Raw genomic sequence first — 21,865 nt, 5'->3', positions numbered from 1 at the left:
TCTGAACAATACATGGCAGTCAATCTGTTGGCAGGTTGGGCCTGTCACAGTTTCTATCATCACACAGAAGCAGATGCAACCACACCTGTCAAACTGTCAAATGCAGGTTAAAATGTACTTAAGTGTTTATCATATGAAAATTTACCAGCCAGTTTGATTGCTATGAATGAAGCAAATCACTGTGAGTATTTGTTCTTCAGTCAGACAAAAGGTGTGCAGATATACAGGGCCACGCCATCCCAGACAGAAGACCATGCCTGAATCCATAATACAGGGTCTCACATCATTTCATGAAGTCTGTCTCTGCCTCTGATTGACAAGCCTTGCTTGAAGAATTTCACATCACTGGTAGAGAAGATCTACTGCCCAGTAAGTTGAAGCTCAGTAACCAGCCGTCTCAGTGAGCTACCAGTAGACAAAGAGAAATTTTGGTCCCATTTCTTCAAGCAGCAGACCTCACACAAGGGGAGGGTGTGGTGACTGTCAGTACAGCTCTGCCTTGCTTTCTCTCACTCAGCAGTATGCTGAATACAGTCTTTTCTTTATAAATCTGTGTGTTCTAATTTGTGTGGAGCAATGCTTTAAAATAATTTCCCTCAGGAAATTATAAAGTATTTGTATTGTATTGTATTGTATTGTATTGTATTGTATTGTATTGTATTGTATTGAACTATCCGTGGTTACAGATGATACTCCTTTTTACGACGCACCTGAACGCAGCACCAGCGTCAGCGAATGGGAGCCAGTTACGTAATTTGTCAACTTCCGGGACAACAACGTGAGCTGTGGCGGTCGATCCACATGTCCCTCAAAAAATATGAGTGGCACGTCTCTATACTGGTGATTAAAGTCGTCACAAACCGTGGGAAGCGGTAGCGGGGTTTGGTGAACCCCCTGGAAGTGAAGCCACGGTTTATTTCCGCTGCTCGCGAGGAGTTTGGGGCGGGCTAGCCTTACTGTTAGCACTGTTGTCACCTGGAAGAGCTCGCCGACAGGACATCAGGTGAATGTTATGACTGACCAGTCAGCAGGGCAGCGGAGTCGTGTTCGCAGCAGCGGTGTGTTCATGTCTGTCCCCGGATTCAGGTGCTCGCCATGGGACACACCAGGATGGAGAAGATCATCGCACTGCAGAGAAACCCTGCCAACATCAGAAACCTGTGCATCCTGGCACACGTGGACCACGGTGAGCGTGATGCTGACATACACTGTCTCTGTAACCCAATGGAGGTGCTTTTCCCTGGAGGTGAAATGATTTGAGCTAAAGGCGTCACATTAGTCCAAAGCGTGTTTCATGTGCTGAGTGTCTCCTTGAAGGTTCAGCTGACTCAGACCAGGGGCTGTCAGGTTCGATTCCCACAGTGAACGTATCACTGATGAATATCCCTGAGCAAGAGCCTTGACTCCATCTGCTCCCCAGACCTAATGTGGTACCCCATCACATCCTAAAATTAAGATGGGTAAATGTAGAAAAGGAATTTCCCCATAAGTATGGTTAGTTAGTTATTATTGTTTATTATTATTGCCTGTCATTCTATGCTTAAATGAAAATTGTTTTTTGACAGCTTTTGCTTATACTTGAATAGATTGACAGGATAAAATGTTAACATCCTTGGTGTCTGGGTTGCTTTTTGCTTATATCGGACCCGATACTGTTCCTGAATATCAGATCAGATCATTCCTACTGTATACCTGACTGAATATAGAAGCTTCTTCTCCTTTGTCATTCATTTCTTTTGTTCTGTCACTTTTTGTTTTAAAGAAGTCATAATATAAGCCAACAATGTTCATCATTGGACATTCAAGGCAAGACAAATCTATTTCTTTACAGATAAAAAAGAGAATGAAGTAATAACTTGATTAAGATAAATATGTTAAAATAACTCAAATTTATTGTTTTTTGGAGAGACTTGGCAAATAAGTGTTTTAAGGCCTCATTGTCATCCTTCCACAGTTGAGGAGTGTTGAAGAACTAAAAGCAGCTTCACCTTGTTTCTTCTGGCTCTGGAATACTCAGTAGATCTGTTTCTGAGCAACTCAGGGTTCTGGATGGTCGCAAGTAAATCCCAGATGTATTTTAGGCCTGAGACCATCTCAGCTTCACAGGCCAGAAGTCAGGCTTTGAAGTGCATCCTGTGACACACAGGCAGCCAGTGTAGAGACTGAAGCCCCGCCCTCTTTGTGTTGGTCAGGACTCTGAATGAGCTGCAGCTGTCAGTAAACGGTTCACACACCGTGGCGATCATCCAGCCTGCTCTAAATAAATGCACAAACCAGTTTGTCTGAATCTTGTTTGGCCATAAATGCTTTAATTCTTGAAATATTTTCCAGATCATGGTAATGAGCTGATTTTGTTGTTGTCTTAATGTGGCTTTTGAATTTCAGGTCTGAGTCATAATTCCATCCTAATTTAACTCGATTTAGGCAGCATAAAGAAGTGAGACAAAACCTGTGGATCCTTTCTGCTGCTTCATAGTTTAGTCTGAACTGTACATGTGTAGAAGGCCTGAATCTACCAGAGCTGAGTCCATTTATAATCTCTTCCCAACAATCCTCATCCAGGTAAAACTACGCTGGCTGACTGCCTGGTGGCGAGTAACGGCATCATATCAAGCCGACTGGCGGGAAAGGTGCGTTCCCTTCGTCACAGCGGATGAATTTTCTCTCACGTCTCCTCTGTGTGTGTCTGAATGCCACTCTGTTCTGTGTGACGTTTTCATGAACCAGCTGAGGTATCTGGACAGCAGGGAGGATGAGCAGGTCCGAGGAATCACCATGAAGTCCAGCGCCATCTCTCTGCACTTCACAAACGGTGAGCAGTGCAACACTGAGGGTTATAAAAATACGAGGGCTGGCAGTGGATTAAGATATTTAATTGCGATTATTCGCATTATTCTCCATAGTTAACTCTTGATTAATTGCAAATTGAGCGCACATTTTTTTTATCTTCTCCTAAATGTACATTAAAGGGACAAATGTTTAAGTTCTTAGTATTCTCATCAGCATGGGAGTGGACAAAATGCTTGTTTTAGGGCTTCTCCTTCTTCTTCTTTTTGTTTTGGTGGATCACGAACAGCTTTAAGGTGCATACTGCCACCTACTGTACAGGAGTGTGTAGTACCACATCACGTTCCTCCTCTGTTTTCCAAACTACGGTGCGAGATGAGGGTCACAGAACGTGCACGAGTTCATTGCGCGTCAGTTAAATTAGTGGTGTCAATATCAGTTTAAATTAACTGGATATTATTGCACTACTTTTGACAGCCCTAATAAAATACTCATAATTGGAGGGGGAGGAAAAGTTTTCTGAAAACTTCACTTTATCTTTGCTCTGCTGAGATTTTAGTGATTTTTGGTTGTAATTGTATTGTTTTTAACTTTGTGAAATTATTGACATTTCAATTGCTTAGACTCTGCGTATCAAAAAGGAACACATTTTCTGTAAACTTTACAGTTACTATTGCTCTATTTTACTGATTCATCTCACTCAAAATGAAATAGGTTTCTTTGTGGCTCCTGAACTAAATGCATTTCCCTCTCCTGCTGTTTGTGATTAACTGATATGATAAAATAAGCTTTCATGCAAATCTGTTACAGACTTGAAATATATTCCAAATAAAACATCTGCTGACATGACTAACATGTTTTTATTGCATCTTTTGCGTTTTGACTGGGACCGTTGTCATGTGAGCCGCAGAGCTGCACGTCAGAACTCCTCTGTGTTTCAGCTGAGAGGGATTCATGGGTTTTATGTGTGAGCGTTCTCATGTGTGTCTTCAGGGGATCGGGAGTATTTACTGAACCTGATCGACTCTCCGGGCCACGTGGACTTCTCTTCGGAGGTGTCCACTGCGGTCCGGCTGTGTGATGGAGCCATTGTGGTGGTGGACGCCGTGGAGGGGGTGTGTCCACAGGTCAGTGCTGCTGGTGAAGAAAAAACCCACAGAAACACTGAAACAGTCTCAAGGCTGCAACTGAACTTTAGAATCAGCACATTTCACACAACTTTCCAAATATATCCAAAATGTGTGTGTTTCAGACGCAGGTGGTGCTCCGGCAGGCGTGGCTGGAGAACATCAGACCCGTCCTGGTCGTCAATAAGATCGACCGGCTCATCGTGGAGCTGAAGCTGACGCCACAGGAAGCGTACAGCCACCTGCAGAAGATCCTGGAACAGGTTTGATTCCCGTCGCCGCCGGAGCAGTGACCGTCAGCCGGGGCTCCACGGACGACTGCGACTTCCTGTCTGCAGGTGAACGCCGTGACCGGGACGCTCTTCACCTCTAAAGTCCTGGAGGAGCGAGCCGAGAAGGAGGAAGAGGAGGAGAAGAAGGAGGGGGATCCCTCCGGTGGAGAGCAGGTGTATGACTGGAGCGCCGGGCTGGAGGAGGTGGACGACTCGCACCTCTACTTCTCTCCCGATCAGGGAAATGTGGTGTTTGCCAGCGCCATCGACGGCTGGGGCTTCAGGTGAGGATGTTCTGATCGATGCCATCACGTTTACCTCAATCTGTACCTTAGATCTTGAATTATCTGAATTACCGAAATATACTGATGATAAACTGGAAGTGTCGGTGACCTATGACCTTTGACAGGGTGCTGCAACATCAAATAACCCTTATGGAAGTGAATATAATGATCTGAGTAGCAAACTTCAGGTGTGTTTGTTCCAGATTGGCCTCACTTTATTCTCTGCAATCCTTTTTAATCCAGAAGATTGAATTGAAGCCTGTGGGGATTATTTCCTTTTACCATTCAGCTTCTTTTACCTGTTCTTTAAACTCAACAACACGATTCCATCTCAGCGACTGACCCCTAACCAGGTACCTTCTTTTTTTTCCCATTCCCCAATGCAAAGACAAATATAAGGCCTGTGGACCAAAACTGGCCTGGGCGAGGCTCCAATCTGGCCCACCAAACTGTGAAAATTTAAAATGAAAATTAATTTTTTTTTTTTTTTTTTTAATTAAACTTCTATAAAGAAGCAGAAACAACAGTGAGACTTGAGCTGAGACGAGCTGCAATGAGAGCTAGCGAACTAGCATGAGCCTCAAAGCCACGCTGTCAGGCCGAGTTTGTGAAAACATGCGTAATGCAAAACTTCTTGGACATTTCATCCTATTTCTCTCCAGATGATTTCATTAACATTGACTTTATGTTGATTTTGCCTTTATTATCTCTACAAATTTTTTTTTTTTTTTTTTAGAAAATGTAGATATTTTCATCACGTGTACTCTACACCACAGCAAAGAAAAAACATCAAGACTTTTTTTAATTGATGAGCAGCTCTGATTTCTTTTTCATTTTTATTTTATTTAAATATCTGGTGGCCACAAGACAGGAATTAGAAGCACAAAATTAAAGGGAAAAGACTGAAAACATTGATAGCTAACTGATTGTGATAATAACCAAAAGACCCATTTACAGCCGGCCGAGAGAAAGATGACTGTTAAATGAACCAACAAATTAATTGAAGTTTATTACGCTGCATTGATCATCATATCACGATCTGGTTCATCTTCCCGTGCTGGGGTCAGGTCAGGGTCACGGGGAGTGAGCGCCGGCCGTACAATCACACATTCTCACCCACTAATCGACTTGAGTGTATCTTTTGGTCACAGGTGGAATAGAGTGTCGACCACTGTTGAAATCCACACATCCACCAGATGGCGCTGTCGACTCAGACTTAACAGGATGAGCTGCCTTCAGACTCTGAACATTAATCTCTCAGTTTGAACTTGGAAACCTCTTCCCCTCCATCAGTCACACGTGGTTTCTCGTCTCCATACGTCCACCTGAAGCTCAGCAGGCCGCCGCGAGGACAAGGAGACCGAGTTCTGCTGCTCCGTGTCCCTGCCATCACCCTCCGCTATAAATAAACCAATTAAGTCCCAGCGGAGGCAGCTGGCTCTTTTCCGCCTCTGAACCCAGGATTCACATTTAGCGTCTGGGGCGAAGGACGAGGAAGCCGAGACGCTCATAATCGTACAATCACGCTTTAATCTCTTCCCATTAACATTTACTGAAAGCTCCACTCAGCTCTGTTCAGACTGTTCTGCATATAAAATGAAAAAAAGAAGAGTTGAAGAGTTAGATTTGGTGTGTTTTGTGTGTTTCTGTAGCATCCAGCAGTTCGCCTCCATCTACAGTCAGCGGATGGGCATCAGGTCAGAGGTGCTGCTGAAAACTTTGTGGGGAGATTTCTACCTCAACGCCAAGGCCAAGAAGATCATGAAGGGGGCTCAGGTAAAAAAAAGAGAGAGAGAGAGAACGCGCCGGGAATAAACTCTTTTCAGTCCTCTGACTGCTTTCCTCTGCCGTCATGCAGCGGGGAACAAAAAGAAAAGCCCAACTTGGAAAAGCTTCCAGACTAATGAGGAAAAAGTAAATATTAACAAAACTAACTGCACAGATGGAAACATTTCTTGTCCTTCCAGTTGGCTGAATGCAAACACGTTTTCCTTCAGGGGCCACGTGCAGCACAGGTTCATCCGAAGTGGTCTGAGCTGCTAAAATACAGCCGGGGTAACACTGAAGAGAACTTCTCTTATTTGCTTGGAGGTTTGACGGACCGGATTGGAGCCTCTTGTGGGCTGGCTTTGGCCCGCGGGCCTTATGTTTGACACTCCAGTGCAAGGCTTACTGTCCACTTTCCAAACCGTTCATTAGAGGATTGCTCATTACAGCGTACTTGGTTAAACAAAAAAGAAAAAAATACATTTTTCATTCTTCGAGTTATCTGAAACTTTCCACTTTCTCATTTTGAAGTTGGACTCAACAGGCCGTCTTTTTTTTTAACCTTTAAATGTTTCTAGTCTGTACAGATAATCCTGTTATGCTGTGATTTATGTGAATTCTTGCAGTGGTGAAGTTTGCTTCAGCTAAAAACACTGTAAATACCCCATCAGCTCACATCGTTCTCGTGCTTTTAACAGCAGCCTCTTACCATGATGAAACAGACGCTAAATTACAACGCCCTCGCAACGGACAGAAGGTCTGAAACAGCTACATTAGAACTGTGTCTCAAATTCCAGAAAGTGGAAAAAAAGTCACTTTCATTGTTGCAAGAGTTGATATTGTCCCCACTCCTCCACAGGGAGAACATGCAGTCTCCACGCAGATCATGTCTGGAGCTAAAATAGACGCTTTACAGCAGCTCGGGTCGTGTGGGTCAGTTTGACATCTACTTCACACAACGCTCAAAATCAGGAAAAAAGTTAAAAAAAAAAAAAAAAGAGTTGTTCCTCAGTCTGAACCAATACAAGACAGAGTGGATATATAATATTTCTCCAGCTGTTTTGGCCACACACTTCAGACCGGAGCAGTAAACAAGCAGCGCCGACCCAACAAAACGTTCCTTCCATGGAGACTGCTGGGAAAAAGCAGCTGTGGGAATATTGTGGTGATATTTTACCAGCTGTGAACTCATGAACACTTGAAATGTACAAAAATGAGGCATGGATAACTTGCCATGGATATACGAGAAAAAAAAGTTCCAGTACTTTTTTTTTCTTCTTTTCACATAGAAGTCCATAAAAGCAGCGTCAGTCTGATGGCAGACTGTAGTAACACACGAGTAGTAACACTAAATCCTGACAGCAGGAGAGAGGATGAACCAAATTCACCTTCATGTGCCTCCGCATCTTTAAACTTTGTCGTCCTCCTATAAGAATATCATCTACTGGATCAGAGCTGAACTTCCTGCTGCCCACCTCGAACGTTTGAGTTCATTCTCTGTTTTTATTTAATTTGAATATGAAGATCCTGATGGATTGAAAAGCATCAAAATAGATTTCTAAAGTTAAAGTGCAACTCATTTTCAATCTCACTTAAAAAGCCAAAGAAGATCAGTGGAGTTAATTAATGCAGTTAGTTTAAACACACAAGGTCGCGCCTTTAAAAATTTAAAAGCAAAACAATAATTGTGGCCCACAGACGAGCCTCGTGGCCTCGAGCGTCTTTCACTTTCAGCTTTTCCAGCACAGAAGAGACTCGAGCAGGATCAGTCTCTTCCTGAATATTGGCCACATTTTTACCTGTGATCACTGGAAAACTATTCAGTCAGGAGCCTCACAAACGTTTTACGGCCTTCCAAAGGCTTTACGTGAATTTTATTTAAAGATATATCGTTATTCCCTCCTCATGTTGAACCACTGCAGATATCTTTGATTCGGTATTCAGATGGAGATCCACCACAGAGGCAGACATTCAGCCTCTGATTACCAATGAAGCTGAAGTCACGGCTTCCATTAGTGTTTGGAAACAAAAGTTTGAGTCAAAATGAACATTTATTGAAGAATAAAATGTCAAATCATATTAACTTGATGCTTTGTTATTGCAGGAAAGTGGAAAGAAAAACTCCAAACTTCCTTTAGCAGACATCTCCACTCTCTAATAAATACATTCAAATGGCCAGTGTTCATTGTTTTTCTAAGCTTGAGCTGAAAACCTAAAGTTTCCACTTCTCCCGATGCAGAGGGGTTTTAGTTATGGCTTTGTAAGAAAGTGCTCCTTTTTTGAAGTTTTTCTTCACTGAAGATATTTGTGTTTTGAAGCCAGTCTGATGTGTAAGGCACCATTTTCTATGTAATATTCTATTTCCTCAACATTTTCAGGCTTCTCTTTTGTCCACATTATTTTCTGTTGGTTCTTTCGCTCCACAGATTGAAAATAGAAAAGCCTGAAATGCCAGAGCTCCCAGATGTGAAGTGATTTTATTCAAATGCTTTTGTTAAGCTGAGAAAAGGCTTTTGCTTTGCTTTCTGTCACCTCGCCTCGAAGAAGATAAGCCCCGGAAAATCACGTCTGATCAGGATTCAGAGGAGCTTTATCCTGTGTTTCAGATCGAAATGTTTCCCCCGACTCCAAGGTGTGGAGCATTGGTGTCAAACATAAGGCCCGAGGACCCAAACCAGCCTGCAAGGGGCTCTGGGATGGTCCGGTAAACCACCTATTTAAAAAAAAAAAAAAAAAAAAAAAAGATTATTTTAACAAGTTTTTCAACACAACACTGAGACCTGAGCCGAAATGTGCATAAAATGGCATTTCTACAGATCTGAAATGTTTTACACTCACGTATAAACAAAAACAAACACAGAAAAAAGTAAAAAAAACTCAATAACTGGACTGACAGGAGTCTTAAATTCCAGGGTGGTGTATCAATACAGTCATACAGCCGGTGTTGTTGGGTTTTATTAGTTAAAGGGGCTGTATCATGCTTTTTTAGCTAGTCCAAACCCTAGAAATGGCATTAACATGGTCATAGTTTATTTTTGGCGCTAAGGAAAAGTAATTTTGTGTGAAATAAAAGATTTTCTGGGGCTAATTCTGAAACCCGGAAGAGAAAACGCTCCGTTTCACTGAAAATCCCGCCTCTCCCCCTTTGGACTTTGATTGACAGTGTACTGCAACCAATCGGCGCTTCAAAACAAATACGCTAGCTAGCTTTAGCTCTTTAGCTCGAGCTTCTCCACACGCCAAAACGTCTTTTCCTGTGAGAAACTCACCAAGCGCAGACCCTTCAGACCCTTCGGACCCTTCAGACTCTTGCTCTTGCTTGACTGTTGCTTTCAGACGATGGTCAAAGTTTATCCTTGAAATCGGAGTTACAAAAAGCAGCAACGCTGATTGCCGAGGGCCTGCGGGAGGGGGGCTCAGGGGAGCCGTCTTCACAGTGTGACGTGAACGTGGGAAAACAGAGCGTTTTCACGGGTGCGGGAGGGGCTGCCTCTCTGAGCAGCACAACAAGGAGGAAAGCTTAAACACGCAGGCACGAAGGAAAAAAACGCTTTGGGGGTGTTTTAGGTGAGTACATAACTATATAACAAGGTTAAAACATACAAAAAGTGAATTTTGCATGATACAGCCCCTTTAAAGGTATAATACAGGATTTTCTCGAAAAGACGAAGCCGAACGTCTGTTACTCACTTCTTGAACAACGCGCATGCGCCAGACCATCCGCCCGGCTCTCCTGCTTCTCCTAGTAAACGCGGAAGCACGGCTCTGTTTACAGTTTCTGCGATCGGCCTCGCTCATGCATAAAGCTTGTTTTCCGAAACAGTTACAGTTTCATTATGTCAGACTCGCCATCGGTCAGTACTAGCTCAGAAGCTCACCGGCTACATAAACACTCTGAATGCGCAAAAGGGAGAAGCTTATTGGGCGCAAGCACGTAGAACCGCCTTACGAAAGCAGCTCGTCAGAATGATTGACAAACAGACCCACCAATTATTTAGGTGATCCACCCGGAAATCAAAATCCTGTATTACACCTTTAAACTCATCCACTGTTTCCTGATTCTTTCATTTTTTTTTTTTAACCTTTTCACAGGCCAAAGGAAAGAAGCCGCTGTTTGTGCAGCTCGTGCTGGATAACATTTGGAGTTTATACGACGCCGTTGTCACCAGGAGGTGTGTGTTCTCTGCTCATCTCAGAAATTTCCCATAAAGCCTTTCACTATGGAAAAGACAACAAAAGAATACTCAGTCATTTTTGTTGAAAGCCACAGGTGGAAAAATAGAAATAAGGAAATGTTGATTTAAAAAAAAAAACCTGAAGGGATTTTACATTTCTTTTTGGTTTTTTGAGGCTGCTGCTGCAACGACAGTTTCCATTAAAAACAAATATTTCCAACTTTGCTGGGACAGAGGTTTAGGCTCTTGTTTTTTATTAAATCTGTGAAAGTCTCTGTTCTGCTCTTCGACCAGAGACAAGGAGAAGGTGGAGAAGGTGGTGACCTCGCTGGGGGTGAAGGTCATGGCGAGGGACTCGCGCCACTCCGACCCCAAAGTGCTCCTGACGGCCATCTGCAGCCAGTGGTTACCCGTGTCCCAGGCCGTCCTCGGTATCCTTTGTCCCGGTCAGAGCCCAGAGTTCCGCTCCTTCCTCCGCCGGCAGCTTTCCTCAGCACGCCTGCAGCGATGGTGTGTGAGAAGCTCCCCAGTCCGTTGGACATGGCTGCAGAGAGGGTGGAGAAGCTGATGAGTGTCGGAGCGCGACGGTTCGATTCCCTGCCTGAGCAAACCCAGCAGCTGAAGACAGGTACTCGCTTCTCTCCCTGCTGAAGACTCACCAGGGTTTGCCGTTTTCTTTTTGGTGGCGTCTTGCTTGCGCCTTCAGTCCTGTAATGGATGTTTAGAGTCAGCGTCGCAGCAGTCTGTTGCAGTACAGAGACCTCTAGTGGTCCCAGATGGTAAACGCTGCTATATTTTGATGAACACGACTCACAGGAAGTTCAGGTTATTTCTATTTCAGGATGTAAATGTTAATGTGACCTCTGAAGTGTTCCATCGTTCATTAGTTAAACTTGCTGCCTCCTGCAGCGACTTCCCTCCACCAGGAGGAGGCGGTAGTTGAAGGGGAACTGGTGTGTTTTGAATTCAGATCATGATTTGTTGGTAACTGTCTGCAGTCCTTTGTTGCTCGATGCCTTCATACGTTTGTTTCGTCTGGCCGGTGCTCTCCAGGTTTGGTCCACATTGAGAGCAGACTCTTGTTTCCCCTCCAGGGAACGCCACCGCTCTGCTGCTTCCTCCACGCCATGAAAAACTTCAGATTTAAAAACCACAGTCCTCTCAGAAAACAAGCAGCAGATAGACTTTTGAAATACACATCGGCAGGTTTTGAATGACTTTGTTTGGCCTCTGGTGTGTTTCTTATATCGTATTGGATCCATTTTCCCAACGTTGAAGCGGAAGCAGCAGCTGATAGACAGCACCCGGTTCCTGCTGGGGTAGATATTCCTCTGATCGTATCAGGATTGTCTTCTGGGAAAACGCACCGGCTGATCTCCTCAGCGGTGCGGTGGTTTGTTTTCATGGTGAGGCTGTGGGTGGATTGTGTTTGTTGTGTTACGAACCAGACGGAATGGTGAAAAGCAGCAGAGAGCTCGTGATCTCAAGTTCCACTAAGAGCCATTTACAAACCTTTTAATCTCCCCCACAGATCTCTGTAGTAAAGGTGAAAGACGTCAACATCTGGACATGCTGGAAAATGCACAGGTTGAGATATTTCATTTTCACATCCTGTATCAGTGATTTTACTGTTTGAAAAAGGTAATTTAGCAGAAAAGGCAATAAAACAAACTCTTTACATTCATTATCTGACATGGATAGTCCAATATTAGAGACAAGGCACGGCACCATATTCGGTAACGTCTGCATTATTTCATCTTTAGTTCAAGCTAATAGTAAAATTTCAAGACTAAATTAAAATTATTAAGAAGACCAACAAAGAGTGAGTACACATCAAAGTAGTGAAAGTTGCATTTTTATGGTCCAGTGCAGAATTTTATTTTCTTCTTCCTGTGAAGGAAGTGCAGATGCTGCTGCTCACTCTCTGTATCAGAGGCGTGGAGTTCTGGCTCCGGCAGAGATCGCTGAACTCGGTGCTTTCTAGAAGATTGTTCTTCCTGCCCCAGTCAGCCAGAAACAGCAGCACCTTCCTCTCAGTTGTCATCGTTCAGAATCAGGCCCACTGCTGCAGCATCATCTGCACACTTCATGGTGTGGTTTTGACCTGGCAACGCAGTGGTGCGTCATCCGGGTGAAGAGCAGCCGAAGACTGTTGTTGAAGCTCAGCGCCGGCGCTTTCCCCACCAGAAGCTGGGGGTTGACGGCATTCAGCGCCAAGCTCAAATCAGCAAACAGCTTTTGCACATGAGCTGATCTGCTCCAGGTGATTCTGGCTGCTGTGAAGAGCAGATGAAAATGCTTCCTGCGCGGAGCTGGTTTAACGCCAGACTGGACTCTGGAGGGGAGGCGGGAGCTTCTGTGCTTCTTTATCAACCTCTGGATGCACTGCAGTGTCACAGCAGTCAGTACTGAGGGGCGACACTTCATTCAGAAGCTGGCATCTGGTCCGACCTGTGGCTGCCATCTTGGACGTGTTGGATCAGTCGAATTTGTTGAAACTATTCCTCAGAATCTTTCAGAGACTTCTCATCTCTGAACAAGAGAGGCGATTATTGCACAGAGAAAAGGTCGTTTTTTTTGTCGCAGCTTTGTAGAAACAGTCACATTTTCTCGGGTACACACAGCACAGCAATAGACTGTCTCACTCTCCGGAAGAAGAAGCCAGTTCCTCACATCATCCGACCCTGATGGTCTGACCGGGAGGGGACCGGATCTCACGCAGCAGCCACTCTGATCCGACCCGCAGCCTGCGATCAGAGGGCTCGGGTCTTCACACGCCGTTTGATCTGGACACAAACCCGCCGCGTCCGCAAACCTCTGCTTTCTTTTAACTTACAGCTTTGGAGGAAACATTGAACCCACTAACGTGTTTTGTTGTCCCACCCATGTAGTGAGACAAGGTGTTCGTCCATAAGACTCTACATTCCACAGATTTACAGTTAATACATTATTCAAGTGAGTCCAGGTCAGAGGAGAGAAAACAATTGTGAAATAGCTTCTGTTTTACAGATATTTTGGTATGTGTGTGAAATTTTTGAAACCAGGTTGATAAGAAATGTGTTCCTGAAAGGCATTTTGTTTTATGGATCAAATACGTGTGAAACATATCTCTTCAACTTTTTCCCCTTGACAAGGACTAAACTTTCCCCACATTATACAGATTATTCCTGTTAAAAGCAAAGTGATTTCTCAGGTATATTTGTCACATGTTCTGGTGTTTAGTTCTGCTGTCACAGCCTAACTTTACTCTTCAAATCACAGGTTAAATTTAAAATATATGACTGTTCTTTGCACTCAAAACAGTCTTGTCTGTAACAAAGCATAAAACATGTGGAAACCATGATTGGGTTGGTCTGCAGCTGATTTTCTCCCAAACAGCATTGAAGAAAATGAGAAACTAAATCTGATTCACTGAACTTTTCTCTCTGGGCTGCATGAGTTTCCAAAATACCTCGAAACACTGTGTAAGGTTTGTGAGAGTCTGGAGGTTCTGCATCATTCCTGTGTGATATGTCAGTCTATCAGTTGTGATTCCAAGTGAGAGTTGTTCCGCATTTTATCCTTTTTGTCTTTAACTGGTTGGTGCAGTCCAGTGAAGATGTAGCTTTGTGTTCCCTCAGACTGTCACCAACAAATTAACGAAATTCTCCTTTCAGTTATTACCTCCGCCAGGTGGTTATGTAATCACGTCGGTTTGTTGGTTATTTGGTTGGTTTGTTAGCAACATTCCGGAAAAAGTTATGGACGGACTGCAATGAAACTTTGTGGAAAGGTGGGTCTTGGACTAACTTACAATCCATTAAATTTTGGTGATGATCCGGATGACTGTCTGGATCTAGGAATTTTTTAAAGGATTCTTTATCATTGAGAGATAGGGAGTCTTTCACATAGTTGGGCAGGCCCGCCGACAGGGGGGACAAACGTCTGGTTCACACGGGACGCGCCACGCGCGGAGGCGGAAACGCTGAGCACCGAGCTTCAGATACAGGAGGCGCAGGGAGCGGCTCGCACCGTGGATCACGGCCGCTCCGCTCCTCTCTATTTTCTCCGCGAGCGGCGCGCGCCGTGGACCGCCAGTTGTAAAGCTGGACCGAGCCGATCGCACTAGACAGGAAGTCGGGAACGGAAAATACGAGACAATCCGGTCAATTTTCAAATTAAAATGAAGTAAGATAACATGAATTGTGTTGCTTTTCAGTTTTCCTTTTCAGATAAACACACACACGCACACACACACACACACACACACACACACACACACACACATGTTTGTACAGCTATATGTTGTGAGGACATTCATTGACATAATGCATTTCCTAGCCCCTTACCCTAACCCTAACCATCAAAAATTTATGCCTAACCCTAACCCATACCCTAAACCTAACCTAAACCTAATTGTAACCCTAAACCAAAAATCAAGTCTTAACCCTCAAAAAGGCCAAAAAAGGTCTGTCAAATAGTGAGGACCGGCCAAAATGTCCTCACTTTCCAAAAATTGTCCTCACTTCTAAGGTTAAAAACCCACTGTCCTCACAAAAGGTCCTCACAACATATAGCTGTACAAGTACACACACACACACACACACACACACACACACACACACACACACAGGGAGAGAGGGCGAGAGAGAGAGGCACCGCACCGCTCCGATCACATCCCCGATCACAATGTTGTTTTATTATATATGGTGTTCTTATTGTCGTTGGTGACTGATTTGAGCTGTGGCGGAGGTCTGCGCTCTCTGAGTGCCAAATTCTAGTTGTTTATTTGTTTATTTTGGTCCCTTTCCTTTGTTGTTTCCCAGCATTCCTTCAGTGTTCCAGTGGAGACGATGCTCCGGTCATCATCTTTGTGTCAAAAATGTTCGCTGTGGATGCAAAGACCTTACCTCAGAACAGACAAAGGTACGTATGTGTGCGTGTGCGTGTGTGCATGTGTGGCAGTCAGCAGATGGCGCTGCTGACCCGTTTCCTTTGTGAGGCCTGTCAGTGATCGCAATATGTTTGCTTTGTTGATAATTCTCTGTAATCACTTCCCACAAAGTCAGAGCTGCTTGTCTGTGCTAAAATAATTAGTGTCATCTAATGTCAAAATATGGACAGATTGAAATGATGCAGATGAAAATTGGTCTCTTGGTTGTCCACAATAACATGATTATGTGGTCAGATCTGTTTTCTTTGAAACTGGCTGCGGAAAAATGAGACTTTCAGTTACCTCCCAAGACGTAAATGTTGTGAATGTCAGTGTACACTCTGTCCTCTGTTAGGTATACACACACACACACACACACACACACACACACACACACACACACACACACACACACACACACACACTGCTCTTACCGGATTGGACCGACTCTTGTTTTCAGAACAGAATAAAATCTGTTTGAGGAAGGTTTCCAACACCTTGACGGATCTGTTCCAGAGTTTGAAATTAAAACACGGCTGCTTTTAGATTTGAAAGCTGCACATCAGTGATGTGAAATTCCTGCCCCAATGAAGAGGCTTTGTTGGATGGAGATCAGGTGACTGCAGAGGCCGCTGGAGTCCAGTGAACTCAACGCTGTGTTCAAGTAACCAGTTTAGATTGATTTAGTTTTTGTTATCCTGCTGGAAGTATCCACCAGAGGATGTTACTCTGGCCATAAATGGACAGACATGGCCAACAACAACACTTGGATAGGCTGTGGAGTGGAGTGTCAGTGATTTCAGTGGATACTCAGAGGTTCAACCCTTCCTCTGTGGCGTTGACACAAATTCTGATTGTAAGCAGAAACTGAGACTCGTTAGACCAGTGATGTGTTTTCCAGTTTTGGTGACTGTGTGAACTGCAGCCTCGTTGTCAGGCTCTCGGCTGATGGAAATGATGGTACTGACGCTCTGTGTGGTCTGCTACTCTGTTGGGAAGCTGTCACCCTAGAACTGTTTGGTTCGGACATCTCAAGGAGCGTCTGGACTCTGATCTGGACCAAAGAGTCAAACTCTGATCCACCTGAAAACCAGGGTTTTGGTTCGGACGGAACTGAACTGCGACCTGGTCCACAGACGGTGTGAAGGAGCCACAGGGACTGTTTTCAGTTCGACTGTCACTCCACTGAGTTCCTTTTATCACCGTTTCAGACTGGCTGAGCTTGAAGCGTCTTCAAACCCGACATTATTTTGGCGGCGTCTCTATCAGTTGTGCACTTGTAGCTCCGGTCCCGTCCTCCTCGCTCCGGGAGGCTTTTGTGTGGTTATTTCTGCCTGAGTGGGATCCAGCTGTTAGCCCTCTGTGATCTGTGCCTCGTTTCAGAGGTGAACCGAGGCTAAACCACGACCAAACATCACAGTTGGTGATGGATGGAGCCGAGTCGGCCTGCCCGCCTCGCTTCAGGACATGAGCGCATTCAGACTTCACAGGGCTGTCTCTGTGCGCAGCCTGGCCCCATTAATCGAACCCGGGTGTCACGGAGCCAGTCTCTGAGCCTCGTGAAGACGGTAGAGTAGGTTTTCTACTTCCCTCCAGCAAGATGAATGGCAAATAAGCGCTGGAGCTTAAAAGGCCAGGATGACATGTTGGAGCAGGGAGTGGACCGCTGCCATTTCTCATTGGAAGCAGATGCTCGGAGGAGACCGGGATTGATCTCCTCCGTCAATATGTTGTTTGTCCCGCTGTTGTTTCATGGTCAGTTGTCTGTGTGTTCTGTTAATGGGCCAGAATGAGCTCATGTGTCTGGACTGTGTCTTTGTGCACCGCGCTGCTTCAGCGAAATGATTCTCCATTGTTTTCAACAAGAATGAAATCCAAAGTTTCTTCTTCAGCTGTAGTTTCAATGAAGGATTTTTTCTTTATCTCTTTCATTTGTATTTATTTGTCATAGATTCATTTTTTTAACTTTAACCTGATATTATACCCGATATTATGTTCAGCAGAAGGAGGAAGATGATGTCTGATTGATCTCATACTTTTCAGTAAATGTTTACAGTTGTGGCCTGCAAGCAGCTCCAATCCGGCCCGCCAAACCACTGAAGCAAATGGGAAAATTGGAAAAAAAAAATAACCCCTACATATATATATATATATATATATATATATATATATATATATATATATATATATATATATATATATATATATATATATATATATATAAAGCCAATGTCTTGAGAATAGCAGACAAAACACTGAGTCCTTGTGAAACTGAAGTTCTCCTCAAAGCCATTCCGTCAGGGAGAGTTTGTAAAACAGCAGCTATAGGTGATGTTTACATTAAGACAGCTGTGTTGTATTCTGTAAATAAAATCTAGAAGTAAATTGAAAATGATTAAAATGAGATCTATGAGATTGCCAAATATTAATGAAGCTACAGTCAGTGAGAAACTTTTTGATGGATTCGTGGTCGACTTATCTTGCAATTAGTATATTTTTATATTGGGAATTAATTCAACTGCTAGAATTAAAAAAGGAAAAAAATCGGTCAATGAGTAATATTTTGATTCAGTGCTTCTCATTTTTTATGCATTAGTAATTAATCTCCAAAATGCCAAGCTGCTTAGAAACCTGTGGAATTACACTAAGAGCAGAAATAAAATGTATTTTCACTTGTACAGTTCTCTGTTCTTGGCAATAAATATCACATCATTGAAAAAGGATCTTTAACTTCTCTTTTTAATCGTGCACATCCTGGAAAAAGTTACATATATTTTGATTGTGATTTTGTTTATTAATCAAAATGCTGAAAGCTCAGTTGATCGGTGTGGAGTGTGTCGTCCATATTAGGATTATTCACAGGAGGCAGCAGGAAGGTGGCGCTTCTGCTCTTTGCAGATGACGTTGGGAAATTGAAATATTTTTTTTCCCCTTTCCGAGGAGTATTTTTCCGTTCCTCCAGAAGAGCTTCTCCACAGCTTGTTCTGATGGTGACGAACGAGCCGACCCAGAACCCAGATCCCACTGATGCTCCACTGACTTTATGTCAGGAAAGTAACGAGGCAAGTCCAAGACCTCAACGCCATGTTGGTCCAAGAACCTGACGGATCGGTACGACGTGAGGACAAGCTGCCGCGTATGAGGAGCTGCTCCTTCCACATGTTGGCGTCTTCATTCCATCGGCGTCTGTCACATGAGACGTGATGAGAAACAACATTAAACATGTCAACCTTTTTAATGTGCCTGAAAAAAGGCTGTTGAGAAACGCTCAATAACAACCTTAAAGCCAGCAGATGGCTTTTTTTTAAGCCCTTGTGACAAGAAATGACTCACGGTGCATTTTTCTATAATGTGCGGTAGTTTGATGCTTCCTGGCCGTGCTTTAGGCTCACTCTCTGCATCATAAAACCCCTCTGCCCAGACAAACCCCTGTGTTTGACACAAACTGGCTCACAGTTCTGTGGTAGTAAGAAAAATCATGCAAGAAAGTAACGGGGAAATGCAACAAGCCGCAGACAGATGCTGGATAAAGGAGCCACCATGGCAGCCATGTAGACGGCTCTCAGCCTGAGGGCCAACGTGCAGCGCTTCTTTAAACGGAACCTTTAAAAAACCTTTAAATGCAAGACTTCTGAAGTGCAATGGCAAAAATGACAAGTAAACTTCTAAAACAGTGGGAGAAGCCCAAGACCAAAAACACATCATCTGACGAAAACTGCATGCTTCAGATTCTACAGCACCTCGATGAGAATTAGTATTAGAGCTGGGCAATGATTAAATTTCTTAATCGCGATTAATTGCACCCCAATCCTGGAGTTATTGCGATTAAAATGGCTCGTTTGAAGTCTGCCGAGGCCATTCAAAATGTGTGTGTGTTACATAAATAATGACCAGAAGTAACTCCTCAATAACGTGTTTCTGTTTATTCAATCAGACATGAATAATCAGCAGCATCACAGGTAACAGGCAATTTGACACAGTTCTGTGTTCATGTGTCATCAACCAAGTCATAAACAGATGAAAAGTGGAATTTTCTTATGAGCGAACCCTTCCTCAAACTTCATCATATCGCCGACTCTCAGACAGAGAAGGCAGGATAAATTCAGTCACGCCGAGTTGTGCCTCATCCTTACCTTTATGAAGCCAGATTGTGTGCTGAAGGGAAATGTACTTTATTTTGCGTGTTTTCAGCGCCTGAAGAAGGCCCAGCGGGAGAAACGGTGCACCGGCAAAACACGTGATTTAAGTTTCACTTTCTTTTTTTTTCATATTTGCGCTCCTGATTTCAGTTCTTGTCTCATACCAGCCTTTTCCTCACGATTTTCTGACAATTTGGCCGAGTTCAATATGGCAAATAATGAGGAATGGACCGTGTTTCACCGCTAAAAGCGCGTGTGTGTTTTTTGACGCTCAGCAGGAGCGCAGTGAGACTCTCGGGGTGCAGGACAGGTTCGGCTTGTTCCCCCCCCCACAGCGTTATTCATCCAGCCTGGGCCAGGCAGACATCCACACTAAAATATATCAAAAAGAATTGCATAGCTTGCATGTGTAGGCCCAGCTCCCAGACCCACCTTTGATATACAGATGAACGATGACATTTTTTTTCTCGCGCGATAAGAGTCTCGCGGTAACGCAGCACACTACTGCCGTTAACGGCCCGGCTATAATTAATATTATTAAAAGTTCATGTATTTACTTCAGTAGTGCTTTGAAATGATCTGTGTCTAATAATTGGATGGATTTCACGTTTTGAATCGAATTACTGAAGTAAATTAACATTTTAATGAGCTTCAGCCGAAATGGCCTTTTTGTAAGTGATTGATTGATTCAGGTTGTTTTTGTGAAGCAGTGTGTTTGCCGGAGTCACATCAATGAATATTTTCAATGTTCCTACTTGAATATCTCAGGTCAGACTTCTTCTTCTTTTTTTTTTTTTTTTTTTTTTTATGAGGCCAAACAAACCTTGAGCACGGTCTGAGGAGTGTAACACGCCTCTCTTCTTCAAGCTGCTTCAAGGTCTGAATTTGGAAACCACGCTGTGATCTCTGCAGACGTCACCGCGTCGCCTCCTGTCCGTTCGCTTCCTGCATCTCCAGCTGAGAGCGGAGCAGCCAGCCCGCCTCGGTCCTCCTCAGCTCTGCTCTCCTCCCTCCGTCACTCCACTGCATCCTTAATTGCAGACTCTACATGGAAAGCGGGATGACGAGCAGAGCGGAGGAGATATAGACAGGCTGTCAGAGACGGGTTAGAGGATGGAGAAGAAGAAACCGGTGAGAGAGAAGAAAGGCGAGCACATGGAGAGGCAGAAGGAAAGGTCAGCTCAGAAAGTGAGCCAGGAAGGGAAAAGCCTGTCCAAACTCTCAGCTAATGAGCCTGCAGGAGCCTCCATCCTCTTTCTCCTGCTACCAGCAGGCACTTCTACACAGCGCTGACATTTCTGTGGCAGCCCACCAGAGAGCGAGCTCTGTCTGCTCACGGCTTGTGTGTGTGACACCTTCAGCCCGGGAGGGGGTTCCGGCAGGTGACTGGATAGACCTCAGGATAAAGCCAGTGACATGGAGGCATCAGCAGTTAGAGTATTTTACGGTGTATTAGCGGTTTGGTTGCGCTGAACATCGCAGTGCATCCATAAAGTATTCACAGTGCTTTGCTTTCTCCACAGTTTGTTACATTACAGCACTGTCATAGAATTAATTGAATTTATTAAACAATGCTGAAAAGATTTCAAGAGTTGAATTTATTGGCATAGTTACTGAATGTCTCATTTTGATCTTTTTGACGGCTGCAAGAAAATAAAAGTCTAACTCGGCTGTGACACTCTCACATCAGATGTTGATCTCGATGTTGTAATTTTATAACGTAGTGATACTGGAGTTAAAAGAATATCTGGTCCATTTGTGGTCGATGTGTTTTCTTCTGGGCTTTGACCAGTTTCGATCGTGTTCTGGTGAGTGATCTGTGAGTGATTGTGCTTTTGTTATTGACCAAGTGCGCCGGTACAGTTTAGACTAATCCTGGAAGTGACTCCAGACTCCACTCTATGAACCGTCTGCTCAGAGGAGCTGGAGTCCAGAGACCGGACAGCATTCTGACTGTCCTCAGTGTCAGGGTGCTGGAGAGGCTGTAGAGAGTCCTCAGAGAGCCGAACTCTGATGACATCTCAGGAATCTGTCTGAACCTGAACTAGCACATAGAGACTGAACAGAAGAGAGTGGTAACTTCTCTGAATCTCTGATGAATCAGTGGCTGAGTGAGGGACTCGTGGTTCGTCTCTGCCAGAGGAACGCTGCAGAGCATCAGGATGACGTCTTTGAGATCGATTAGTGTATTCAAGTATTCAAGTATTCATGCTATACAGTAGGGCTGAACGATATATCGTTATCATATCGATATCGCGATATGAACATTCAGGACATTAGTTTCTCAAAATCAACGATATCAAGATTCCCCCTGCTTGCCCTGCATGTCAGCTCGCCCATGCACAGGTAAGGCCAGCCAACCACAAACCTCGTTTACTGGTTGACAGCTGATGGCAGGGCGG

The 21,865-nt window shown here is 44.1% G+C and overlaps 1 protein-coding gene across 1 annotated transcript in view; it reads left to right on the top strand.

Moving 5' to 3' along the window:
- Positions 1-777: 777 nt before the first annotated feature.
- The window catches only part of efl1 (elongation factor like GTPase 1), an 80,066-nt gene continuing 58,978 nt past the window's right edge, over positions 778-21,865 (top strand). Inside the window, 12 exon segments of the mRNA XM_030119166.1 lie at positions 778-1,003; positions 1,087-1,186; positions 2,563-2,630; positions 2,728-2,812; positions 3,781-3,914; positions 4,040-4,177; positions 4,253-4,470; positions 6,123-6,246; positions 10,330-10,409; positions 10,707-10,843; positions 10,918-11,040; positions 15,218-15,317. Coding sequence (XP_029975026.1) covers positions 1,096-1,186; positions 2,563-2,630; positions 2,728-2,812; positions 3,781-3,914; positions 4,040-4,177; positions 4,253-4,470; positions 6,123-6,246; positions 10,330-10,409; positions 10,707-10,843; positions 10,918-11,040; positions 15,218-15,317 — 1,298 coding nt within the window. The 5' untranslated portion in view covers positions 778-1,003; positions 1,087-1,095.

The sequence above is a fragment of the Salarias fasciatus genome, chromosome 1, assembly GCF_902148845.1.
Source record: "Salarias fasciatus chromosome 1, fSalaFa1.1, whole genome shotgun sequence".
In the NCBI taxonomy this organism is placed as follows: domain Eukaryota; kingdom Metazoa; phylum Chordata; class Actinopteri; order Blenniiformes; family Blenniidae; genus Salarias; species Salarias fasciatus.
The sequence above is the reverse complement of the archived record's forward strand: the minus strand, read 5'-3'. Positions and strand labels throughout refer to the sequence as shown.